Source organism: Bufo gargarizans, chromosome 3 (genome assembly GCF_014858855.1).
Source record: "Bufo gargarizans isolate SCDJY-AF-19 chromosome 3, ASM1485885v1, whole genome shotgun sequence".
Classification (NCBI taxonomy): Eukaryota; Metazoa; Chordata; class Amphibia; order Anura; family Bufonidae; genus Bufo; species Bufo gargarizans.
In genome coordinates, this window is record NC_058082.1 from 235,896,660 (window position 1) to 235,922,168 (window position 25,509).

The 25,509-nt window shown below is 42.5% G+C and overlaps 1 protein-coding gene across 1 annotated transcript; it reads right to left on the reverse strand.

The window, feature by feature from the left end:
* Positions 1-315: 315 nt before the first annotated feature.
* Positions 316-25,509, reverse strand: LOC122932305 (DNA dC->dU-editing enzyme APOBEC-3G-like). Its single transcript, XM_044286647.1, has 4 exons — positions 25,452-25,509; positions 9,839-10,398; positions 5,488-5,539; positions 316-4,394 (listed from the first exon to the last, which is right to left on the reverse strand). Exons 2-4 carry the CDS (start codon positions 10,385-10,387, stop codon positions 4,216-4,218), a joined length of 780 nt encoding a protein of 259 aa, XP_044142582.1. The 5' UTR covers positions 10,388-10,398; positions 25,452-25,509; the 3' UTR covers positions 316-4,215.

Below are 25,509 nucleotides of genomic sequence, written 5' to 3' on the forward strand. Positions count from 1 at the left end.
CCATGCTTTATCAGAGCGGATACAGGCAGCGGAGTGATGTGCTATGCTGAACTCTTGCCCTGGGCCTGCTTTCTCTGCTCTACAAGACCCTGCACCATGCAAGGCTTTAACAGAGCGGGCACAGGCAAGGAGCTCAGTATAGCACATTACTCCTCTTCCTCTGTCTGCTCTGATAAAGCCTAGCATAAAACATCTACAGTATGCCAGGCTTGAGAACAGTAAAAAACAAACAAAATGGCCCAACCAAAACAATGAACCTACAAACAAACTCCAGACAGGGGGAAAAAGAAGCATGAAAGCTGAAAAAAACATATTAAAAATTCAATTTTATTGAAATATATACTAAATATAGAGGAAATAAATTAAGATGAGGACAAAACATCAAATTATGAAATAGTCTTCACACACGCTGCACTGAGTATAGAACCCCCAACATGTACACTCCCACAAAAGTTGGAAATGCATGTCACTATCACAGAGGTAATGAACCTCATCGCTGCTCTGGTCCTCGCTGGCACCCAACACCAGTTAGCCGATGAGGGATATGTTGTTCAGTTCAGGTGATAATCATACCTGGACCTTTCGATCAGTCCCCTGATGATCTGGATTATTTCCAAGGAATTGTGTCGGGATAATTGCTTTCAATCTGAGACCCTTCTGCTGTGTATCCTGACAAATCTCTGCACCTAGCTGTGAAGCTGCCTCTTTCATAGGGTACATCAGTTATTCTTATTAAGCTGTGAGGGACGGCTCAGAGGGGTTGCCCTTATCAGGGTGAGTGCTCCGCTACCTGGGTGTAAAGAGTAGCTCAGGTCAAGTAAGGGCAACTAGGGAAAGAGACCCAGCTCCCTGATATTGGGAACTCCTGGAAATCTACTAAATGTTATTTCTCTATTTTTTTAATTTTTTTATTGGGCACTGGCAATTACTGCACATTTGTTTTCATTTCTCTACCATATGCGCTTCATTTTAATCAATGTATTTAAAGTTAAGTATTATCGTTAGGGTCACCTTCCATGTGTATTTGTAATGAAACCGTTACAATTCAAAAAGTATAGTGCATTCCAGAGAGTTGGTACAGCTAGATCACAGAATCTAGAGCACCGGTACTATGCTAGACAGAAATGACGAAGGATATGTAGGGAGGTATAGCACTGTGGAGAGTTTTGTGGGTAAGACTGATAAGTTTGACTTGTATTCTGTAGTGGATGGGCAAGCAGTGAAGTGACTGAGCTAGACAAGCTAGAGAATAGATTGAAGGAGAAAGTTTAGTGACTGGGAGACCGTCATGAGTTGAGATAGTTAAGACAAAAATGAAAAAATTCTGTTTCTATTGTGAGAAAAGGGTGGATTCTGGAGATGTTCTTGAAATACAGGTAACATGAGCGTGCCAGTGACTGGATACAGACAGCAATGGAAACCTCTAAATCAAACATAACTCCAAGACTGTGCTGTCATGCTGTCCAGGAGTGATGGTAGTAACAACACTGAAATTGAAATATGAGGTTTAGGTAAGTTAGTAGATGGTGAAAAGAGATGAATTTCCATTTTTTGGAGATTTAGTTTCAGATAAATAGCATACATGATGTTAGAGACATCTGGCAGACAATCACTGGTGTTTTACAGTATTGCTGAGGTGATGTCATGAGAAAAAGTGTATAGTTGGGTATCATCAGGAAAGAGATGGTACTGAAAAAATAATCAGCCTATAGTCTGTCTGATATTGACTGTATAGAAATAACAGAGTGGAGCATACTGAGGAAGAGTTAGTGATTTACTGCAGAGAGATTGTGAAGAATCAGTACAGAGTAGTTGCCATTACTTTTAGCTGCCAGGAGATCATCTTGACATGTGGTCAAGAAGCAGGATAGCAGTTAGGTGAGAGTAGACCAAGAATTCCAGGAGTTTAGATGGCATATTTTTTTTTTAAGTCGTTTTTTTTGTAGAACACATTTAAAAGAGCAGGGAACAGTTCCAGAAGAAAGAGAGGAAAGATGTTAAAGGGGTATCCAAGACTTTAACATGACTTCTGAGAGAGTGGTGATCATACTTACCTGGTTCCTGCCACTGGGTTCGGTCGCCATCGCTCTTCAGACTGCTGTTCATCTCCATGCTGGCTGAAATCAACATCCCATTGACAGGGGGGCACATGACCACGCCAGCTAATCGCTGGCTGCAATGGTGATTTGCTCCCCTTGTATCAAAGGTGATTGGAGTGGTTACTTGCCTCCCTTGAACAGGATGTTGATTTCAGTGCAGCAGGGAGAAGAGCCATGGTGTGATGGAGACCAAACCCCGCAACGTCTGCAAGGTGAGTATGATCAACACCGTAGGTCGGCCACCGTGGGAGGTCTGTTATAGTCTTGGATAACCCCTTTAAATATTTTGGTTAGGTAACTAACAGCTGGGAAGAGGGACTGAACCAGGGAATAGAATAGTAATAGGATCACTATTGAAGGTAGTTTGGCAAGAAGAAGAGAGGAGCCTGGAGATGACTTGTACTGTTATAGGGCCAAATGAGCAACAAAAGGAAGTGTGGGAGAGAGGGTGATTGATGGCAGTTGGACACTGGGAGATTATTTCCTGTCAGATGTTATCAGTTTTAACTTTGAAATAAGTGGCCAGGGCTTCAGCACAGACGTTCTTAATGGGCATGTTCACTTTTGGGCTAAGTAGAGAGTGAAAAGTATCAAAGAGTTGTTTTAAGAATAAACTTGTAATGAAGAAAATCTGCTGACATATGTGATTTTCTCCATAAACGTTCAGCAAGCCTGAAAAAAATGTGTTTCAGGTGTGTGCCAAGGCTGCTATGGACTATGTTGGGAAGGTCGGAATGTAATGAGAGCAGTATCATTCAGGGGGATTTTGAGGGTAAGGTTGTGTTGATTGGCAGCCAGATCAGGACAGGAGAGAGTAAGAGATTGGGGCCAGTGATAATTCTAGAGTGTCAGCAAATTGCTGGGATTTATGTCATGTAGGTTTCTAGAAGTATGAAAGGTATGAGAAGTCTTCATAGTAAATAAAGGAAGGTTGTGTCAGAAAGGAGGAAAGACAAGTTGATACATTCATGAACTGTTGCTTTGTGGCAGAGAAGTAAGTTGTAAGAGGCCTAGAGACGAGGTTATAGATAGAATATGAAAGGCAGAGGAGGAGATTAGAACGTTAACGGAGATGCTAAAGTCATCCATATTAAGGGTCTGTAATTTGCAAGATAGGGGTGTTAAATTTACTCATTAGTTATTGATCTTTGGTTTAAAATTTCACTTAGTCGCATTGCCGTGGCTTCACAAAGTGGCCCAGTGGTTAGTACTGTTGATGACTGTTATCCTGAGGTCCAAGGGCAATATCTGTATGGAGTCTGTATATTTTCTTTGTATTTGCATCGTTTTTCTCCAGTTATTCTGGTTTTCTCCCACCAAACATATAGATCTGGCAATTGGCGTCATTAAATTGGAGCTACTGTAGTGTGTAAGGGCCTGAGATGCTTGCTGGGGACAGGGACTGATATAAATTTTGACAATCTGTATGTTATGTATGATGTCCTGTTTTCATAATTTACAATTTTTGTGTACCTAAATTGCTTAATAATATTCAAATAAAAAATGTCATACAATTTACAGTGGTCCCTGAATATACAATGGTCTCAGGATACAATATTTTCAACTTACAATGGTTTCTCTTGGGCCATCATATGTTAAATCATACAATGTCTAAGACTCAGATCCAAGTAATCAATTGTCTATTTCTCTGTGTATAGAAACACCTGTAATGGTTGTCTAGTAGCTCCTCTTTTCTGTACGGAGTGGTACTACATGCCTGTGTTGCCCTCTGTCAGTGCTATGAACTGTTCCTTTGGATGTCAGTTAAGGGTGGCTCCATGTTATTTTCATGGTACACTGTGTGCTATACAGGACCCTGACGAAGCTCCTTTCCTCATCATAAAAAGTAATTTACAGCTCCCAGCACCTATTCCTGACTGTTATATGTAAGGACTCGCTTTATCTGTCTCAGTTATCTGCTTATGTTTCTTAAATCTTCTCTTATTCTGGGCTGGCATTCGGGTCTTTGGAACCAATTAAAAGTTTTCCATAGTGTTATGGACTCAAGTCATAATTGTTTCAACATACAATGGTCGTCCTGGAACCAATTAATATTGTATCTTGAAGGATCACTGTATTTTATAGACCGTATAATAGCTTTGGAAATAAAATCTGGTTAGTCAAATGAGAGTTTTCTCTTAAATCTCTCTTTGCGATCCATATCTTTTATCTGGGATAACTTCACTGGGGTCTTTGCTTGTGATGTTGTCTCTTGTTCATCCTTTTTCGGTGTTGTAAGATCTTTTTGCAGTCTGTTGTGACCGGGTGACAAATGCTCAGAAATAAAAGATATTGCTTAAAAAAATTAATACATTTGAAAGTTAGCCGGCTGGTTACTCAACACGCACAACATTTTTTTATATAGTTTGCAGGATATATCTGAAAGTACAGAAAAAAACCTGACATATACTGTGCACTATTTAGAGTTCTATGAGGCAGATGTATTCTTGATGTAAAACAACAGGAACATTTAAAGGGGTTGACTCATCTCAGACATTGGTAGCATATTTCTAGGATATGTCACCAATGTCAGATAGGGTGAAAGTCCCACCTCTGGGACCCGCTCTTATCTCCAGAACCGGCCCCTCAAAAGTGAAAGAGAGGGCACCGAGCACGTGCGGCCGTCCTCCATTCAGTTCTATGGGAGTTCTGAAAATAGCCGAGCGCTGGTTGGTCTATTTCCGGCAGTCCCATAAAGGTGAATGGAGAGGTGTCTTTTCATGCATGGTGTGCTCTCCCTTCGCTTCTAGGGGACTTCCGAAAATGGAGCTGGCTTAGCTATTATCGGAACTCCCATATAAGTGAAAAGAGAGTATGCATGCTGATCTCTCCTTTGCCATTCTGGAGAAAGGAGCGGTGAGCAGACAAAGTTATGGCTTTAAGAAGGGAGTAAAATATGAAATAAAATTAAAATGTTAGAACTCTGGAGACACCACAACTGTGACCTCAGAATACCTAGTAATGGGACCTGAGTCCCCTATTCCTCTTCACTAGCTCATCAAAGTTGAGAAGGCGTTTGTAAAGAATTCTGGTCAACTATGCACACTGCCACTCTATAGATTATTATGGGAGTTCTATTCTATAAACAGCATACATCCAAGCACAACTTGTCTGTACAGCTCTTTGCCAAAAGTGCATCCACAGTACACAATATAGAGTTACTGTGGTGTACACACTTTAAATAGTAGTATAGCACAAGTAAAATTTCCTGGGTAACAACGATAGATTTGCTGTTGGGCCACAATAAAACATTTTGCCACTATCAAGTAGTACATCAAAAAGTGCGGATAACAGGCCAAATAGGTTACATGGCATAGATACAGCCCATCATGTAACTGGGGAGGCTGTATTTGACACCCCTTAAAATGATCACTCCTGTTAAACTTACCTGAGTTCTGTCCCTTTCTTCTTACTAAATTGTCTTCAAATACCTGAAATTCCTGAAATCCCAAAAAATAATTAGATTGATTAGCATTTGACTATTTTGGAACTGTATAAACAATGCTCAAGATAACACAATTTATATTCCTGAATAGGTAAGATTTTGTACAGTGTTTCTGAAAAGGGGTTGTCTCACCCTTTTGCCTATGACCTGTTAGGTCACATAGACCTATTCCCGGGACCACACCTACTAGCCAATGGCATTAGAGTGAAGAGTTGCCATAAAGAACTGCTCTCATTCTGGCACATCTTGTTTGTCCATGTATTATATATTATATGTATGTCCAAACTGCAATACTACAGTGCATTTTTCTTGCAGGGTTTCTGAATCCAGATCCATGATGATCAGTTAATCACTAAGATGGCTTTATTGAACCTTTTTATAGTATATCATGCAGTACAAAAAGGGGTCTTATAATTAAACTTTGTAAAGAGAAAATTCTGTTAAGTTTGACTGCTGCCTACTTCTCCTTTTTATGCTGCACATATAAGGACTTAAATGTAGTATATCTATATAGACTAGCACTCCTCACCTGGTTTTACGCAGAGCAAGGTATTTATTTAGTTAAAATGAGTTATAAAAAATGTTTTAATACAAAAAATTGCAGGACTATAGAAAAGTACATGTAAATAAATATATAAATAGATAGATCGCGTGATCAAAAGGTATGGCGGTTCCTTTAAATGTTCAGTTGATAGTAGTACTTCCCATATGATCAGAGACCCATGAATGTAATTCAATCTTCCCCCAATTCGGCATAGAAGTACAGAATAGTGCAAACAGTAGTGCAAAAAAGTGCAATAGTTATGTTTGAAAGATATGAAAATATAAAAAATACAGTCAGGTCCATTAATATTGGGACATCGACACCATTCTAACATTTTTGGCTCTATTCACCACCACAATGGATTTGAAATGAAACGAACAAGATGTGCTTTAACTACAGACTGTCTGCTTTAATTTGAGGGTATTTACATCCAAATCAGGTGAACGATGTAGGAATTACAAAGGTTTGCATATGCGCCTCCCACTTGTTTAGGGGGCCAAAACTATGGGACAAATGGCTTCTCAGCTGTTCCATGGCCAGGTGTGTTATTCCCTCATTATCCCAATTACAATGAGCAGATAAAATGTCCAGAGTTTATTTCAAGTGTGCTATTTGCATTTGGAATCTGTTGCTGTCAACTCTCAAGATGAGATCCAAAGAGCTGTCACTATCAGTGAAGCAAGCCATCGTTAGGCTGAAAAAACAAAACAAACCCATCAGAGAGATAGCAAAAACATTAGGCGTGGCCAAAACATTCTTAAAAAGAAGGAACGCACTGGTGAGCTCAGCAACACTAAAAGACCCGGAAGACCATGGAAAACAACTGTGGTGGATGACCGAAGAATTCTTTCCCTGGTGAAGAAAACACCCTTCACAACAGTTGGCCAGATCAAGAACATTCTCCAGGAGGTAGGTGTATGTGTGTCAAAGTCAACAATCAAGAGAAGATTTCACCAGAGTGAATACAGAGGGTTCACCACAAGATGTAGACCATTGGTGAGCCTCAAAAACCGGAAAGCCAAATTAGAGTTTTCCAAACGACATCCAAAACAGCCTTCACAGTTCTGGAACAGCATCCTATGGACAGATGAGAACAAGACCAACTTGTACCATATTGATGGGAAGAGAAGAGTATGGAGAAGGAAAGGAACTGCTCATGATCCTAAGTATACCACCTCATCAGTGAAACATGGTGGTGGTAGTGTCATGGCGTGGGCATGTATGGCTGCCAATGGAACTGGTTCTCTTGTATTTATTGATGATGTGACTGCTAACAAAAGCAGCAGGATAAATTCTGAAGTGTTTTGGGCAATATTATCTGCTGCTCATATTCAGCCAAGTGTTTCAGAACTCATTGGACGGCGCTTCACAGTGCAGATGGAAAATGAACCAAAACATACAGCAAAATCAACCAAAGAGTTCTTTAAGGGAAAGAAGTGGAATGTTATGCAATGGCCAAGTGAATCACCTGACCTGAATCCGATTGAGCATGTATTTCACTTGCTGAAGACAAAACTGAAGGGAACATGCCCCAAGAACAAGCAGGAACTGAAGAAAGTTGCAGTAGAGGCCTGGTAGAGCATCACCAGGGATGAAACCCAGCGTCTGGTGATGTCTATGCGTTCCAGACTTCAGGATGTAATTGACTGCAAAGGATTTGCAAGCAAGTATTAAAAAGTGATAGTTTTCGATTTATGATTATTATTCTGTCCCATTACTTTTGGTCCCTTAACACATGGGAGGCACATATGCAAACAGTTGTAATTCCTACACCGTACACCGGATTTGGATGCAAATACCCTCAAGCACATCTTGTTTGTTTCATTTCAAATCCATTGTGGTGGTGTATAGAGCCAAAAATGTTAGAATGTGTGAAAGACTTCTACCCCTACCTGCCACAGACACACTGACTGGATCCCTGAGCTCAAGTGCTGGAGTCCACACACAGACATAAGAGGATACAGCACACATAGACACACAGGAAGCCAGAACCATAGCTGCAATAATACAGACACCACATAAACATAACATCACATATCAACATTTATGACCACAAGGGTGGCCCTCACTGGCAGATGGTATTAGAGACCAGGAGGGTGCCTCCAGATTGCTACAAGGCTGGAGTACCCCTCAGCTACTGATCTTAACTGAGGCTTTATAGCCCATGTAGTCACACACACACACACAGACACACCCAGTGCTCACACACTAGGAAGGAAGTTAACCCTTCCAACACCAGGGAAGGAAAGACAGCAACATAAAGGGGAATACACAGACAATAAACCCCGTGCACACCAGAACGGAAAGTGCATACATATAAACACACGTTGCAGGTGCAGCCGCATGCACTTGACAGCAAGCTGCCTAGCACCAGCTCAGGCTGCTATACTGCCACATACATTATGTTGCCAGTGGCAATCACAGGTGAGGCAACATACTACAGCCCTCACCTGTGATTGACAACAAGACAAGACCGCAGGCAACTGCATGCAGTTCCAGAAGTCACGGCCATGACCATGGTCGTGACAGTCGATGTCCCAATATTTATGGACCTGACTGTATATAAAAAAGCAGCGTCCAATCTGTTTGGTGGACAGATTTAGTGAATATATAAACTTGTGTTTTATGAGTAGATTGTTCTGGTGGGCATAAAGCGTCCTCTCTATGGTACTTCTGCAGTCCTTATTCCTTTAGTTGATAATATATAACAAAGTAATGTCCTTCTATGATTATTAATGTTGCCAGCAATATATCGCTGGGTTCCTAAAGGGTAATGCTGCACAATCTCCCAATGGTGTTATTTAGGATGTTAGTAGTTATTGCAGAGTTCCAATGATCTAGGAAACATTAGTAATATGACCCATCTACTCATAAAACACAAGTTTATATATTCACAAAATCTGTCCACCAAACAGATTGGACGCTGCTTTTTTTATATATTTTTTTATATATATTTTTTATATTTTCATATCTTTCAAACATAACTATTGCACTATTCTGTACTTCTATGCCGAATTGGGGGAAGATTGAATTACATTTATGTGTCTATGATCATATGGGAAGTACTACTATCAACTGAACATTTAAAAGAACTGCCATACCTTTTGATCACGCGATCTATCTATTTATATATTTATTTACATGTACTTTTCCATATTCCTACAATTTTTTTGTATTAAAACATTTTTTATAACTCATTTTAACTAAATAAATATTTGCTCTGCGTAAAACCAGGTGAGGAGTGCTCGTCTATATAGATATACTACATTTTTGAATTATACTGATTGGGTGAATCAGATAGACTTTGAGCACCTAATACATGGTAACAATCAGGTGAGCCACCCAAACACATTTTGTGTTATCACATATAAGGACTTCTGGACAAGGACAAACCTTTTCATTGTGTACACAGGGGGAGATTAATCATTCCCTTGACGCCTGAAAGACGTTTTTTTATTTATTTTTTATTGTCTCGGCTCTCCTTTTTCGCCATCCTCGCCACCTTTCTAAATTTTTCTTCATTTATGCCAGTTTTCTGGCGTAAATGAAGCCACCAATCTATGGTGGCTTTGAGTTGTTGTAGATTTCTCGTTAGGCGCACAGACTGCAGGAGGATGCGCCTAATTTAAGGACCAGGTGTGCGGCAGTGCAGAGGATATAAAGACAGGCACAGAAAGCCCCAGTCTTGATAAATCTCTCCCATAGTTGGTACTGTGCTGCAGTTCTCTTCACACATATGCAGAACTCTACCTCACTCCAGAGACGATCCAGATCAATTTCATTTCTTTGACACTGAACATCTAATTCTTCGCAGGGTTGGAATTTCACTTTTGGATCCACAAAAAGATAAAAGCATGCCTTATAATCTTCCATATCCATCATTTTAATTTGCACTCCATATTTTCCCAGAATTTTTAAACAGATTTTATTGTCATAATTATGAAAATTATAGAATCTGGAAATATTCAGTTTCATGATTACTTTTTCATTGTTATTATTGAGAAATTTGCATATTTCTTCACAACAGGTGAGGCAGGGACTGTAAGATGCGTAAAATGTGATTTTATATTGAGAGTCTTTTTTTGTAGGATTCAATTCCAAATATTTTTTGAGCTCTCGTAAAACAATTGTTTCAGCATGCTCCACTTTTGGGTCATTGTATGCATAACCCCATAGCTTCCATAGTGGTTTCTTGTCCTCCAGGCTAAAGCAGACTAATGTTTTTTTGACCAGATCTACAGTATTAAAATTATCATCAAATTCTTCTTCTGATAAAAATTTTCTGATAAATATCGTCATGTCTCATATAACTGCAAGAAATAAGAATTTGATACATGTCAATAAAACTATACATTCACAGTCAACTTTTTGATACATTACAAAGTTTATCTTACATTGGTATTTATCCCCTGCATTTTTATTCTACAAATCCGGCACCTTGCCAAATGCTAGCAAATCTCTCATGGTCTGTGGACCTTTCAAAGGTGAAGAAAGTACAGCCACACATGACATAAAGGCTGCAGGTATTCCACAGTGGAGTTGTGTATAGAAAATCCAGCAGTGTTTTACAGAAGTAGAAAAGTGAATAAAATTAAACAAATCTCTTAAAATTTGAAATTGAGATGCAGTTTAACCCCTTAATCACCTGTAGGGATGAGCGAATCGACTTCGGATGAAACATCCGAAGTCGATGAGAAAGCGCTCCGTACAGTATTAGAATGTATTGGCTCAGATGAGGCGAAGTTATTACTTTGCGAAGTTTCGCAAGACTTCGCTTAATAACTTTATAAATTAATTTCTACTGTAAAAAATGTTTCCCAAACTCTGGTTCGGTTCCAAGGTACCACTTGTTTAATGTTTCATCCGAAGTAATTTCGCTCATCCCTAATCACTAGTGATGAGCGGCATAGGCAATATTCGAATTCGGGATATTTGGCAAATTTTTGGCCGAATATTCGCCATAAATTAGCAACATTTTGGCCGAATATTCACCATAAATGATCAAATTCGAGAGTTCGTGATCTCCAGTCATTATTTACTTGATTGCGAAAATCCGCAATGTAATATATTTGCGAAAAAAATTTGCGATTAGAATATTCGCGATCAACACTAAGGGGTAGGCAACTTTACTATTGGTTGCTAGGGATGTTACTAAGTGCAGATAAATTTGCGATTAGAATATTTGCATTCAACACCATTCGCGAACACAAATATATTAGCACTATATTATGTTTGCGAATTCTGGAAGTGGCGATATTTGCGATTTCAAATATTTGCGCTTAACACTACTAATCACCGGACCCGAAAAGGCTTCAATGACCAGACACCTTTTTGAGACTTGGCACAGGTGCTTGTTAATTGTTACCTAATAATATCTAATAATATTTGTGATGGCTTCTATGTGACACATACAGAGGGCTGTTTATTAGTACTTGTAAATGTGCTCCTTATTTTTCAAACTTACAAATTAACACTAAAATAATTATTTAAACAGTTTACCAATTTTATTTTGGTCGCTTTGATATACAAATCGGATTCGAAAAAAGTTGGGACACTAAACAAATTGTGAATAAAAACTGAATGCAATGATGTGGAGATGGCAAATGTCAATATTTTATTTGTAATAGAACTTAGATGACAGATCAAACGTTTAATCCGAGTAAATGTATCATTTTAAAGGAAAAATGCGTTGATTAAAATTTTCACGGTGTCAACAAATCCCATAAAAGTTGGGACAAGTAGCAATAAGAGGCTGGAAAAAGTAAATTTGAGCATAACGAAGAGCTGGAAGACCAATTAACACTAATTAGGTCAATTGGCAACATGATTGGGTATTGTTGAGGAAGGGTTGAGATGTATGCATATATATCCATGCATGCCTGCAAACACGTGCGGGCATGTATGGTATATATGTGCATACATTAACCACAGCATCATGGGACGATGTGCGCAGATGTGCCCAGCATCTGCGCACGTCGGCTCATGGTGGCCCCTGTGGGAAATATGTGCCTCCTTTAGACCGTGCCCCTTATAACATATATATGGCTGTGGCCCCTTATAACATATGTATATATATATATATATATATATATATATATAATATCCCCCTTAGAATACATTATGCCCCTTATATATGTGTATATATATTATCAGGAGGACATATATGTGTATCTGCCATGGCTCTCCCCCAGGTGTGTGTGTGTGTGTGTGTGTGTATATATATATATATATATATATATATATATATTAGGCCTATAACTGCCCATGTATGCCCCCAGGTTTATAATGAGTATATATATATATATGTATATAGATGCGCCCCAAGTATCTATATATACATATACATATATATATATATATATATACTTAAATTTCCCCGGCGTTCAGCCAGTTCCTGCAGGGGGGTGGATATGTCTCCAGGTGGCTGGTGACTTCAAAGGCTAAGGGATCAATTGATTTGAGGCACTTTGTTGAGTTTATGTCACTACCAGAGCTTTGAGACGTTCTGAAAGCTCTGTGTCTCCACCCCTGTGATGATGTCACTTAGGGTTGGAGGTTTTCTCACTGTTCTGTTTCTCCGCCCCTGTGATGAGGTCTTACTCCCAGCTGTCTCTCCTGCGTCTGATTTCTCTGCCTTTAAATCACCCCTCCTCCTATTGCAGGGCGTGGATTATACTTCTCTTTTCAGTTGTAGCTCTGCCTTGAGTATCTTCACTCCTTTAGCTACTAGTTCTCTGGACCTGTGTTCTGCTGCTGCAAGCACTCCGGATATTGCCAGCGGTCCTTGGATCCGTCTTCTCTGCGGCTGCAGCTCCATCAGCTAAGTGTGCAGACTTTGTTATGTACCTGGTGATTTCCTGACTGGATCTGAGGTGGCCCCGGTTCCCTCCATATTCTGTGCAGGGCATCGGAGGCCGTGCCCCTTCCACTATTGTAGGGGTTACAGGGCTCATCAGTCTAAGGTACGCGGGCATGCCTCGTTCCACCATTTGGATCCGGGCATGTGCTTTAGCAGCATAGGGAGAGTGTTGAGGGTCTGACAGGGGTCACCCTTTCTCTTCCCTAGTTTGGGGTCCGGTCAGTAGCTCTTTTTACTGTGTATACTCTTGTTACCCTTAAACAGCCGTGACATTATAATCCACCAAAACCGTCCTTGTTGACATGGATCCGCTTTCTGACCTGGTTGACCGCATGCAGGGTCTTTCTTTGGAAGTAGCGGATCTCCGTCAATCTCTGACTCAGCTACAAGCATTGGGCTCTGCTCCGGCTCATGGAGTCTGTTGCGAGCCAAAGGTCTCACTTCCGGAAACGTTCTCCGGGGGCAGTGAGAATTTTGTTCGCTTCAGAGAGGCATGTAAACTCCATTTTTGTTTGTGTCCCCACTCCTCTGGTAATGAGGAACAGAGGGTGAGGATTGTCATCTCCCTGCTCAGAGGTAATGCTCAGACTTGGGCTTTTTCGCTGCCATCAGGGGATCCTTCCCTGCGATCCGTGGAGAGGTTTTTTGTGGCCCTGGGGCAGATATATGATGACCCGGATCGTGTTGCTCTGGCAGAATCGAACTTACGTGTTCTATGCCAGAACAAACTGTCTGCGGAGCTTTATTGTTCTGAATTTCGGAGATGGGCAGCTGATTCAGGCTGGAATGATGCTGCACTCCGAAGTCAGTTCTGTCATGGTCTCTCAGAGGGTTTGAAAGATGCCTTTGCTTTCCATGAGAGACCAACATCCTTAGAGTCTGCCATGTCATTGGCGGTACGCCTTGACAGGCGTCTAAGGGAAAGAAACAAGACCTCTCCGTCCAGCCATTGTCAGTCTAGGGGCAATGGTGCGGACTCATTCAGTATGCAGGGGTCTCATCCTGTCTCGCTCCCCTCTGAGGAGGAGCCCATGCAGCTAGGCCGACTTGCCCCTGATAAAAGAGGATTTAGTCCTCAGAATATGGTGTGTTTTTGTTGTGGGGGCATAGGTCATTTGGCAAATGTTTGTCCGTCTAGGAGATTCCTGAACTGTACTAAGAGCGATAATAAGAGAAAAACCTCAAGGGGTAGATCATCAAGTTCTGCTTCATCTGCTACTTTGGGCAAAGTTGATGTGGGAATTGATGCTTTTCCTCTGACCTGCAGTTCCCGTTTTCTCCTGTCTGCCAGGGTGGCGCTAGAGAGCAAGGTCATTCCTTGTGAGATTTTTGTCGATAGTGGAGCGGCCGTCAATCTTATTGACACTCAATTTGTAGCCTTGCATGGGTTTCAGGTTTGTACATTAGAAAAGGATATACCTGTTTTTGCTATTGACTCTGCCCCACTCTCGCAGAGATCTCTGAAAGGCATTGTTCACAATATCCGGCTAGCTGTAGGTGACACTCATGTGGAGGAGATATCTTGTTTTGTCCTTAACGGATTGCCTTCTCCTCTAGTTTTGGGGCTACCCTGGCTCACTAGACATAACCCCACTATTGATTGGCAAGGAAGGCAAATAAATGAGTGGAGTGACTTTTGTAGAGAGAATTGTCTCACAGCCACTCTTGCAGAGGTGTCTACTAAAACTCTGCCATCATTTCTCTCTGATTTCTCGGATGTGTTTTCCGAGAGCGGTGTTCAGGAGCTACCTCCTCACCGGGAGTTTGACTGTCCCATTAACCTCATTCCCGGCGCCAAGCTGCCAAAGGCACGCCTCTACAATCTCTCACAACCGGAGAGACTCGCAATGCGAACCTATATCTCTGAGAGTCTCGAGAAGGGGCATATTCGTCCCTCAAAGTCGCCTGTTGCCGCGGGTTTTTTTTTTGTTAAAAAAAAAGATGGCTCTCTGAGACCTTGCTTAGATTTTAGGGAGCTGAACCGTATCACGATTCGCGATCCCTATCCCCTTCCTCTGATCCCGGACCTCTTCAACCAAATTGTTGGGGCCAAGGTGTTTTCCAAATTGGATCTGAGAGGCGCGTACAACCTGGTCAGGGTCAGAGAGGGGGATGAATGGAAAACGGCCTTTAATACCCCTAACGGGCATTTCGAGAATCTCGTTATGCCTTTCGGCCTGATGAATGCTCCGGCCGTCTTTCAGCATTTTGTTAATAGTATTTTCTATCATTTAATGGGGAAATTTGTATTGGTGTATCTTGATGATATTTTGATTTTTTCCCCTGATGTTCAGACTCATCAGGATCATCTTTTTCAGGTCCTGCAGATACTGCGGGAAAATAAACTGTATGCCAAGCTGGAGAAATGTCTTTTTATGGTATCAGAGATTCAATTTCTGGGTTTTCTCCTCTCTGCTTCTGGTTTTCGCATGGATCCGGAGAAGGTCCGTGCTGTGCTGGAGTGGGAGCTTCCTGAAAATCAGAAGGCATTGATGCGCTTTCTGGGTTTTGCTAACTACTACAGAAAGTTCATTTTGAATTATTCCTCTATTGTCAAACCCCTTACTGACATGACAAAAAAGGGGACGGATTTTTCCTCTTGGTCGGAGGAGGCGCTTGCAGCCTTTTCTAAGATTAAAGAGAGTTTTGCGTCTGCTCCCATCTTGGTGCATCCCGATGTTTCCTTACCTTTTATTGTTGAGGTGGATGCTTCCGAGGTGGGTGTGGGTGCAGTTTTGTCCCAGGGCCCCTCTCCTGCCAAATGGCGACCTTGTGCCTTTTTCTCTAGAAAACTCTCCCCGGCAGAGAGAAACTATGATGTGGGAGATAGGGAGTTGTTGGCCATCAAGTTGGCTTTCGAGGAATGGCGCCATTGGTTGGAGGGGGCCAGGCACCCTATCACCGTTTTTACCGACCATAAGAATCTGGCGTACCTGGAGTCGGCCAGGCGTATGAATCCGAGACAGGCCAGATGGTCTCTGTTCTTCTCCAGATTTAATTTTGTTGTTACTTTCCGCCCTGGGATCAAGAATGTGAAGGCTGATGCTCTCTCTCGCTGTTTTCCGGGAGGAGGAAACTCCGAGGACCCGGGTCCCATTTTGGCGGAGGGGGTAGTTGTTTCTGCTCTATATTCCGATTTGGAGGCCGAGGTCCAGGCTGCCCAGTCTGAGGCACCTGCCCGTTGTCCCTCCGGGAAGTTGTTCGTGCCTTCTGAGCTACGTCACAAACTCTTTAAGGAACATCATGATACAGTTCTTGCTGGTCACCCCGGGAGTAGAGCCACGGTAGATCTCATTGCTCGGAGATTTTGGTGGCCGGCTCTTCGTAAGTCTGTGGAGGGTTTTGTGGCGGCTTGTGAGACGTGCGCTCGCGCTAAGGTCCCTCGTTCACGACCTTCAGGTTCCCTTCTCCCGTTACCCATACCTTCCCGTCCTTGGACACACCTGTCCATGGACTTTATCACGGATCTTCCTCGTTCCTCGGGGAAGTCGGTGATCCTGGTGGTCGTGGACCGTTTTAGCAAGATGGCTCATTTCGTTCCTTTCCCTGGTTTACCCAATGCTAAAACGTTGGCGCAAGCTTTTGTCGATCATATTGTTAAATTGCACGGCATTCCCTCTGAGATTGTTTCCGATAGAGGCACGCAGTTTGTGTCCAGGTTCTGGAAGGCTTTCTGTTCTCGCCTGGGGGTTCGGCTGTCCTTCTCTTCTGCTTTTCACCCGCAGTCGAATGGTCAGACTGAGCGCCTCAATCAGAATCTGGAGACATATTTGCGCTGTTTTGTGGCAGAGAACCAGGAGGATTGGTGTTCATTTCTCCCTCTTGCTGAGTTTGCTTTGAACAACCGTCGTCAGGAATCTTCTGATAAGTCACCATTTTTTGGTGCATATGGGTTCCATCCGCAGTTTGGGACATTCTCGGGAGGGGCTCTTTCTGGTTTACCTGAGGAGGAGAGATTTTCCTCGTCTTTGTCTACCATTTGGCAAAAGATTCAGAGTAATCTCAGAAAGATGAGTGAGAAGTATAAGCGTGTGGCTGATAAGAGACGTGTGCCTGGTCCGGACCTGAATGTGGGTGATCTGGTGTGGTTGTCTACAAGAAATATTAAACTGAAGGTTCCCTCCTGGAAATTGGGCCCCAAGTTTATTGGGCCTTATAAAATTTTGTCAGTCATCAATCCTGTTGCCTTCCGCCTTGATCTTCCACGGGTTTGGAAGATACATAATGTTTTTCACAGATCTCTCTTAAAACCATATGTCCAGCCCACTGTACCCTCCTCTTTGCCTCCTCCTCCGATTTTGGTTGATGGCAATCTGGAGTTTGAGGTTTCCAGAATTGTGGACTCTCGCATTGTCCGCGGTTTTCTTCAGTACCTCGTTCATTGGAAGGGTTATGGTCCTGAGGAGAGGATGTGGGTTCCGATGTCGGACATTAAAGCCACTCGCCTTATCAGGGCATTTCATAGGGCTCATCCTGGGAAGGTGGGTCCTGGGTGTCCGGAGTCCACCCGTAGAAGGGGGGGTACTGTCACTACCAGAGCTTTGAGACGTTCTGAAAGCTCTGTGTCTCCACCCCTGTGATGATGTCACTTAGGGTTGGAGGTTTTCTCACTGTTCTGTTTCTCCGCCCCTGTGATGAGGTCTTACTCCCAGCTGTCTCTCCTGCGTCTGATTTCTCTGCCTTTAAATCACCCCTCCTCCTATTGCAGGGCGTGGATTATACTTCTCTTTTCAGTTGTAGCTCTGCCTTGAGTATCTTCACTCCTTTAGCTACTAGTTCTCTGGACCTGTGTTCTGCTGCTGCAAGCACTCCGGATATTGCCAGCGGTCCTTGGATCCGTCTTCTCTGCGGCTGCAGCTCCATCAGCTAAGTGTGCAGACTTTGTTATGTACCTGGTGATTTCCTGACTGGATCTGAGGTGGCCCCGGTTCCCTCCATATTCTGTGCAGGGCATCGGAGGCCGTGCCCCTTCCACTATTGTAGGGGTTACAGGGCTCATCAGTCTAAGGTACGCGGGCATGCCTCGTTCCACCATTTGGATCCGGGCATGTGCTTTAGCAGCATAGGGAGAGTGTTGAGGGTCTGACAGGGGTCACCCTTTCTCTTCCCTAGTTTGGGGTCCGGTCAGTAGCTCTTTTTACTGTGTATACTCTTGTTACCCTTAAACAGCCGTGACAGTTTATCAGCCTATTTACTATGCTCGGCCCCACCTTGTGTTTGTGACATGGCTGGGCGTGTGGTGCTGCTAGCCTCAGGGGGCCAACTGGCAGGCATACGTCACAGTCACACTATGATGTCACATCCCTGAGGAGGGGGGAGGCTGATATAGGAGCCTGAAACCAGGAACTTGCAACCAGACTAGGATCAGAGACAGATGGGGACTGCTGCCTGAAGGAAGAGAGGCCCATATGCCCCTGGAGATGGCTGAGTATATGCTGGCATGGCATTGTACCTCTGCCCTTGCAGTGCCAACCATATTCACCCCTTCCCTGCCTATCCCTTCACTGCTGCCTGCTTACTCCAGTAGCAGCTGAGTGTGTGTTTTGGGGTGGGCTGCTAAGGAATGTATGTACAGCTAGAGTGTGGGGTGAATTTGGGAATTGTCTAGTGTAGCTAGGTTTGTATTGTGGTGTGTACGTCTATATGTATATATATTTATAACCATTGATCTATAAATATATATAGATATAGCGTATAATTAGATTACGATTATCCCCCCCCCCCCTGGTTTACCCTTTCCCTATCCTGATTAACCCCTGGTTGTAACCCCTGCTTAAACCCTGCCACCCCCCCCCCCCCTCACTGTACACTTGCAGGGTATTTAACCCCTGCATTGCTGTACAGTTCTGATATTATCCCCATTGTTAATCCTTTGTGTTTGTGGTCGGCTTACACCCCTGTAAGACCACTGTTAACCCTCGGTGTACCCCATAGGGATAGTATAGAACTAGATGGGTGGGTTGTTAATATTAAATGTGTATGTGTATTGTAAAGTTAGTTTGTGGGTGGAATTTGGGAACCGTGTAGTGTAGTTGAGTACTGTATATTTAGTGCTGTATTGTTAGTGTATTGCGTGCTTAGTGTATTAGGTATTAAAAAAATACTGTGTTTTATGTACAACTATCCGTGTAACGTGTTGTTATTAACGATAGTTAGTTTAGTAAGGCGCATGCAGCTAGCGTAGTGATTAGTGTAAAGCATAGCGAAAGTATTGTGTTATTGTTATATAAAGGTATAAATAGGCGGAGTCATCAATAGACGGCTCCTCCTATTTAGTAATATTAATTATCGATATTCGCATAATATTGGTGAATAATATTCCCCCTTTACAGGTATAAAAAGAGCTTCTCAGAGTGGCAGTGTCTCTCAGAAGCCAAGATGGGTAGAGGATCACCAATTCCCACAATGTTGTGCAGAAAGATAGTGGAGCAATATCAGAAAGGTGTTACCCAGCGAAAAATTGCAAAGACTTTGCATCTATCATGATCAACTGTGCATAACATCATCCGAAGATTCAGAGAATCTGGAACAATCTCTGTGCGTAACGGTCAAGGCCGTAAAACCATACTGGATGCCCATGATCTCCGGGCCCTTAAACGACACTGCACCGCAAACAGGAATGCTACTGTAAAGGAAATAACAGAATGGGCTCAGGAATACTTCCAGAAACCATTGTTTTTTTATTTTTATAATATTTTATTGATTATAGTACAAAATTCATATCCATATAACATTTATAATATTATAAATCCTTAAGTCCGTAGGTTTCTAATTTATAAACATGGTTAATAATAATAATTTCATACAAATGCCCATGCTTATGGGGATAATACAAGTCGAATGGAAATCTCACTTGCTGAGAGGAGAGCGGGATTCGCCCGACATCAACAGCCTAATACCGCAAACACACACAACATCTCAATGTCGGAAGGTCCCGCCATCCTCCAGCATTCCTAGAGATACTCCAATGCTCAGATGTAGCTTTACATCCTTCACCAATTACAATGCACATAGAAAAACCGGACTAATAAGATCATCCCCAGCCCTCCCCACCTATCCCCCCCCCCCCCCACCTTGCAGGGGAAAAAAAAAGAAAAAAAAATTTAATAAAAAATATGTATAATAAAGAAGGAAATTCCAGATTAATTAATTAGCCATGTCCCAGTCTTCCCACAGTTTGCCCCACTTTAAGTAGGATCATCTTTGTTTATACAAAATCCTCTCATAGATTTTCACTTTCTCGACCAGAGCCAACCAGTTGTTACAGTCTGGAGCGGAAGAGCAAAACCATAGTCTAGAAACAAGAAGCCTGGCCAAAAACATCACCTTAATCAATAATTGGCGTTTTATAGGTTGATAATTAACCTCCGATAAGTCTCCCAGGACCCATATCCTGGGGGACAGAGGAATAACAATGTTAAATTTGCGAGCCAAGTTAGTTTGGACCGATCTCCAATAGCTGCTCACCATTGGGCAGTCCCAGAACAGATGTAGATGATCTGCCTCGGAGTCGCCACAGCGTGGGCAGTCGGAGGAGACTCTAAGTCCTCTCCTGTATAACCACATAGGTGTCACATATATTTTGTGCAAAATATTGAATTGTACGACAGATTTTAAGCTTTCCCCTATATTCTCCCAATCTGGGGGACCCACCTCTGAGAGTAACAAAGACCAGGATCTCTGTCCTGGAGAAAGAAGACCCCCAAATAATTTTTTCCATTAAGTGTCTATAGCAATGTGATATTTTAATTTTCGTGACAACTTTCTTAATAATTAAATCATGTAAAAATTCAGGAGTATCTATAAAAAAAAGGTGACTATTCAAAGTGCTAGAAAGTGCTGACCTCAATTGGAAATATGCATACCAAGCCACCTCACCCAAATTTGCCCTTTGCCTTAGCTCCGTCAGGGACAAAATTTGTCCACCACTAACCACCTGATATAGGTACTGAACATTCTTGATCCTCCAATACTGACAACAACTCAAATCCGTTAAATTCAAAAGCTTTGAATTATGCCACAATGGGGTGCAAATGAGTGAGGCCTTAACTCCACACCAGCTCCTAATAACCAGCCAAGTCTTTATAGCCATTCTGCAAAAAGAACCTGGGGCAGTACTACCATTTTTATTAAAGAGATTCTGTCCGCTCTTGCAGGCAGAATTTTTTGCCATATCTTGATTTTAGCCCTCAACTTTATCAGCAGGGGAATCAGATTGAGTTGTAACTATTCCTGAGGTTTGGCAGAAACTGAAATCCCCAGGTACTTTATTGACTCAGAGATTGTTAACTGGTTATCCCAATCACCTCGCAACTCGTCTATAGGGAGGAGAACGGTCTTCTCCCAATTGATCTCTAAACCAGACGGAACGGAGAAGAAACCAACCAAATCCATTATACGAGGGAGAGTGGTTTCTGTTTGATTGACAAAAACCAAAATGTCATCTGCATACAGGGATACACGGTCATACTTCCCCATTATGCCAAAGCCGGCCACCTGCAGATCCTGCCTTATGCTAGCTGCTAAGGGTTCAATATAAATATTAAACAAGAGGGGGGAAAGAGGACAGCCTTGACGGGTGCCTCTTTCTAAAATAAAACTCTCTGTGATAGTATCGTTAATCCTAATCCTGGCAACTGGAGAGCTATATAATAACTGAGCCATCGCCATAAATCTAGGGCCAAAGCCCATTTTTTTCATCACCTCCCAGAGAAAAGTCCACTCCACCCTGTCGAAGGCTTTGGTAGCATCCAACGACAGGATGGAGCGGGTACCACACCCCAGAGACTGAATATTCATAAATAGCCTATGCAAAATAAGGTGAGTACCCCTTTTTGGCATAAAGCCATTTTGGTCTGGGTGGATGATAGTGGATATGACCCGCGACAGCCTCCTGGCCAAAACTTTTGATAGTAAGTTAGCATCTGTGTTTAATAACGAGATTGGTCTATAGGAACTCATTTCTATCGGGTCTTTATCCTTTTTAGGAATTAGGACAATAAGAGCCTCCATCATAGAGCATGGTAGGCTCCCTCCCTGTGTTGCTTGGGAAAAAACCTCTAGCAGCTGAGGAAGAATCACATCACTATACTTACGGTAAACCTCATATGGGAGGCCATCCATCCCTGGCGATGAGCTCCCTGAGATAGACCCCAGAGCCTCCTGAAGCTCCGAAAGAGATAACTCCTCCTCCAAATATTCTATTTGGGCTTCATTTAAATTAGAGAGTGAAATCCTCTCCAAGAACCGCATCGCCAGATCGGATGACACACCAGAAGAGGAGCTATATATCTGGGTAAAGTATTGTAAAAAGGAGTCCCCAATTCCTTCTGGATCTGTTATAATTTCCCCCGCTATATTGTGAATCGCAACGATAGATTGATTTTTCTTGTCTTGTTGTGTGATTATCCTAGCTAAAAGCCTACCAGGGCGTCCAGACTCTGAAAAATACTTTAAGCCCTTAAATAATACTCTATGGTTTGCTTTCTCTATTATATATTTCTCCAAGGAGCAGCTAGCCTTCTGCATCTCTTCCCTGTTATGCTCAGTAGGTTGACTGGTGAATCGCTCAGTTGTACATGCGGCAGTCTTGGCCAGTTCCTCCTCTTTTTTTTTTTAAATGTTCTCTTTGCTGCAGCAATCTCGCTTATAAAGACCCCCCTCAGGTATGCTTTCAGGGCATCCCATACTGTATTGATGTTGGCAGAGGGGAGATTCACCTCCCAAAAGGAGGATATCAATGATTTAGTAGACTGAAGGTTATCCATAATAGTAAGCCAATATAGATTCAGCTTAAATCCTAGCCCTCTGTTGTCCTTATTCTTCCCGGTGCAAACCTCAACCAGTACGGGTGAATGGTCCGAAACTGTTCTTACCCCATATCGTATCTTCCGGATATTACTCTACTAATAATAGTTTCATTAAAATTGCGCGCGGCGGCCTCCCTGGAATAGGTTTCCCTCCTGGGATTCGGTGGGCTCTTTCTATTTGAAACGTAGAGGAAAAATAATCGCTACCAAGATTGTTCAAAACCACATCTTTAAGTTGTTCCTCTAGTTGTCGGCCTTCAACTCCCTCTGGAAAACCAATTAAGCGAACATTATTTCGCCTTGCCCTGTTTTCCAGATCCTCCAGCTTGTTTTGTAGTGATTGATTTTCTGAGGCTAGAAGCACGGTTTTGGATTTTAACGTATCTATATCAATTTGCAAAGAGTCAACAGTTTTTTCAACATTATGAACTCGATCCCGGATCTTTACTAAATCTTCTCTTATTAAGGCAATATCACTCTGCACTGAACCCAGTTGAGTAGACATCCCTTGCACTCAAGTGCCGTTATTTTCCACGGCGCACAGGATTTTATTCACAACTGAAGGGTCATATTCAGTTCGCATTTGTGCAGCTTGCATTTGTGCAAAGAGACTTTCCGCTCCTGCCTCTTGACCTGCCTCTACTGATCCATCATCGGATGTTTCGTCAGTTTGGGGAATTTTAGCAGATTTCTTCAAATTAGCAGACAGTTTTGTTTTAACGGTGTTCTTTTCGTTTGGGAAGGGTAATTTCAAAAACATATCAATCTTATTCTCAGGAGTCTTGGAACCCATCTTTGTTACAGAGGAATCTACTGACCGTCGCTTTGGGGCCATTTTCTTCCCCTTTTTTTTTTTTTTTTTTTTTTTTTTCTCCTTAACTCTCTTCTTGCTATGCGCATGCGCCCGACATCCTGTATCAAACGCGCCCGCGCCCAGATGCCGGGCGCGGGCGCGTTTGATACAGGATGTCGGGCGCATGCGCAGTGCGGCGAAAGTAAGACGGCGCGTAGTACGCGCGGCAGCCGGGACCGCGCTCCTGCCGCCCTTTACTGCGCATGCGGCCGTTGAGCGCGGTCCCGGAATCGGATTTCGGCTGTCAGTCACAGAGGCAGGGGGCGGGGAGAGGGCCATGTAAGACGCCGAGGCCGCTGCCCCCGTGACTTCAAGCCTGACTTGAAGCACGGGGCAGCAGCTGAATATAACATCGATTTCTGACTGAGCATACATGCTGCAAAACTAACAAAAAGTGCATCAGGAAACGACTATACAGCACTATAAGGTACTGTAAACAGCTTAATAGGCGATTTTTGGGTGACAGGTTCCCTTTAACCAACTGATGAAAAAAACAGGCCTATATTTTTGTTCTGGATTAAACCAACTGATGAAAAAAACAGGCCTACATTTTTAAAGGCATTGTGTCATTAGAAAATGACCTATTGTTTTGATGAAATTCTTTTCCCCCCCATTTTTTTTTCTATTTTTTAAAATATTGCATATAATCCTGCACATTTCACACTAGCCACTAGGCCTAAGAGCTGGAGAAGACCCATAGACATCTATGGGATAGTTTTCTAAGCATGCTCCCGTGACCTGTTCAGAGGGAGATGTTAAACTGTGATATGATGACACCTATTGTGAATGATGGATTCTGTCTTATCTATACAGAGGTGTTACTTGTCATTGTAATTCTGCCTGTGGTTATAATGATAATGGCTACTTAAAAGTTACCCGCAGAGAACATTAAATCCTGACCTATTAGACCTAGAGGCCAGTGTGAAAATTCAAGGATTACATACATTTTTTAAATATAGATAGTTACATGGAAAAAAATGAAAAACTCATTTATTTTAATATTTGTTATGCAAGTTTTTAAATAAAAAGTAAGAAAGTTAAGATCATATTTCTCTGCTTCAAGTATCGGGATTTGGGATATGCTAGTGTGGATCTTTGAGAGAAGCTGGTGCAGGTTTTTTATGTATCTGATTGGTCACAGGCATTTGTTGAGTATGATAGAAAGATACCAAAAGATACAATGCATTGCAGCTTGCTGCAGAGTTGTGAGAATGCCCATGCTGACCCCTGTCCAGGAGCCTAAGGCTACTTTCAGACTTGCTTTTTGGCTTTCCGTTTGTGAGATCCGTTCAGGGCTCTTACAAGCGGTCCAAAACGGATCAGTTTGCCTTCTTAATGCATTCTGAATGGAAAAGGATCCGCTCAGAATGCATCAGTTTGCATCAGTTCAGTCTCCATTCCACTTTGGACACTGACACCAAAATGCTGCTTGCAGCGTTTTGGTGTCCGTCTGATCCACACAATGTAAGTCAATGGGGACGGATCTGTTTTCACTGACACAATCTGGCACAATAGCCATTTTGGCTATGTTAAAGATAATACAAACGGATCAGTTCTGAACGAATGCAGATGGTTGCATTATCTGAACGGATCCGTCCATGACGGACCCGCACAAAACGCAAGTGTGAAAGTAGCCTTAAATGGAGCCGAGTATCGTAACTAGACTAATGAATAATCAAACTAGGTGGTCTGATTTAATGAGTCATGATTTCTTTCACCATGTTGACTACATGATGTTAAAGTCCGAGTCCTCCTTGCAGAAGGCTGTAACGTATCCTACTGTATAGGCATGCAGTGGGATAGGTTACCCATACTCCTCCCCCCCTTCCCTAAAAGTCCTACCTAGAAGCAGCAGGTTTGGAGCACTGGCAGGCCGTTCACTGAACAAAGAGCAGAGAGG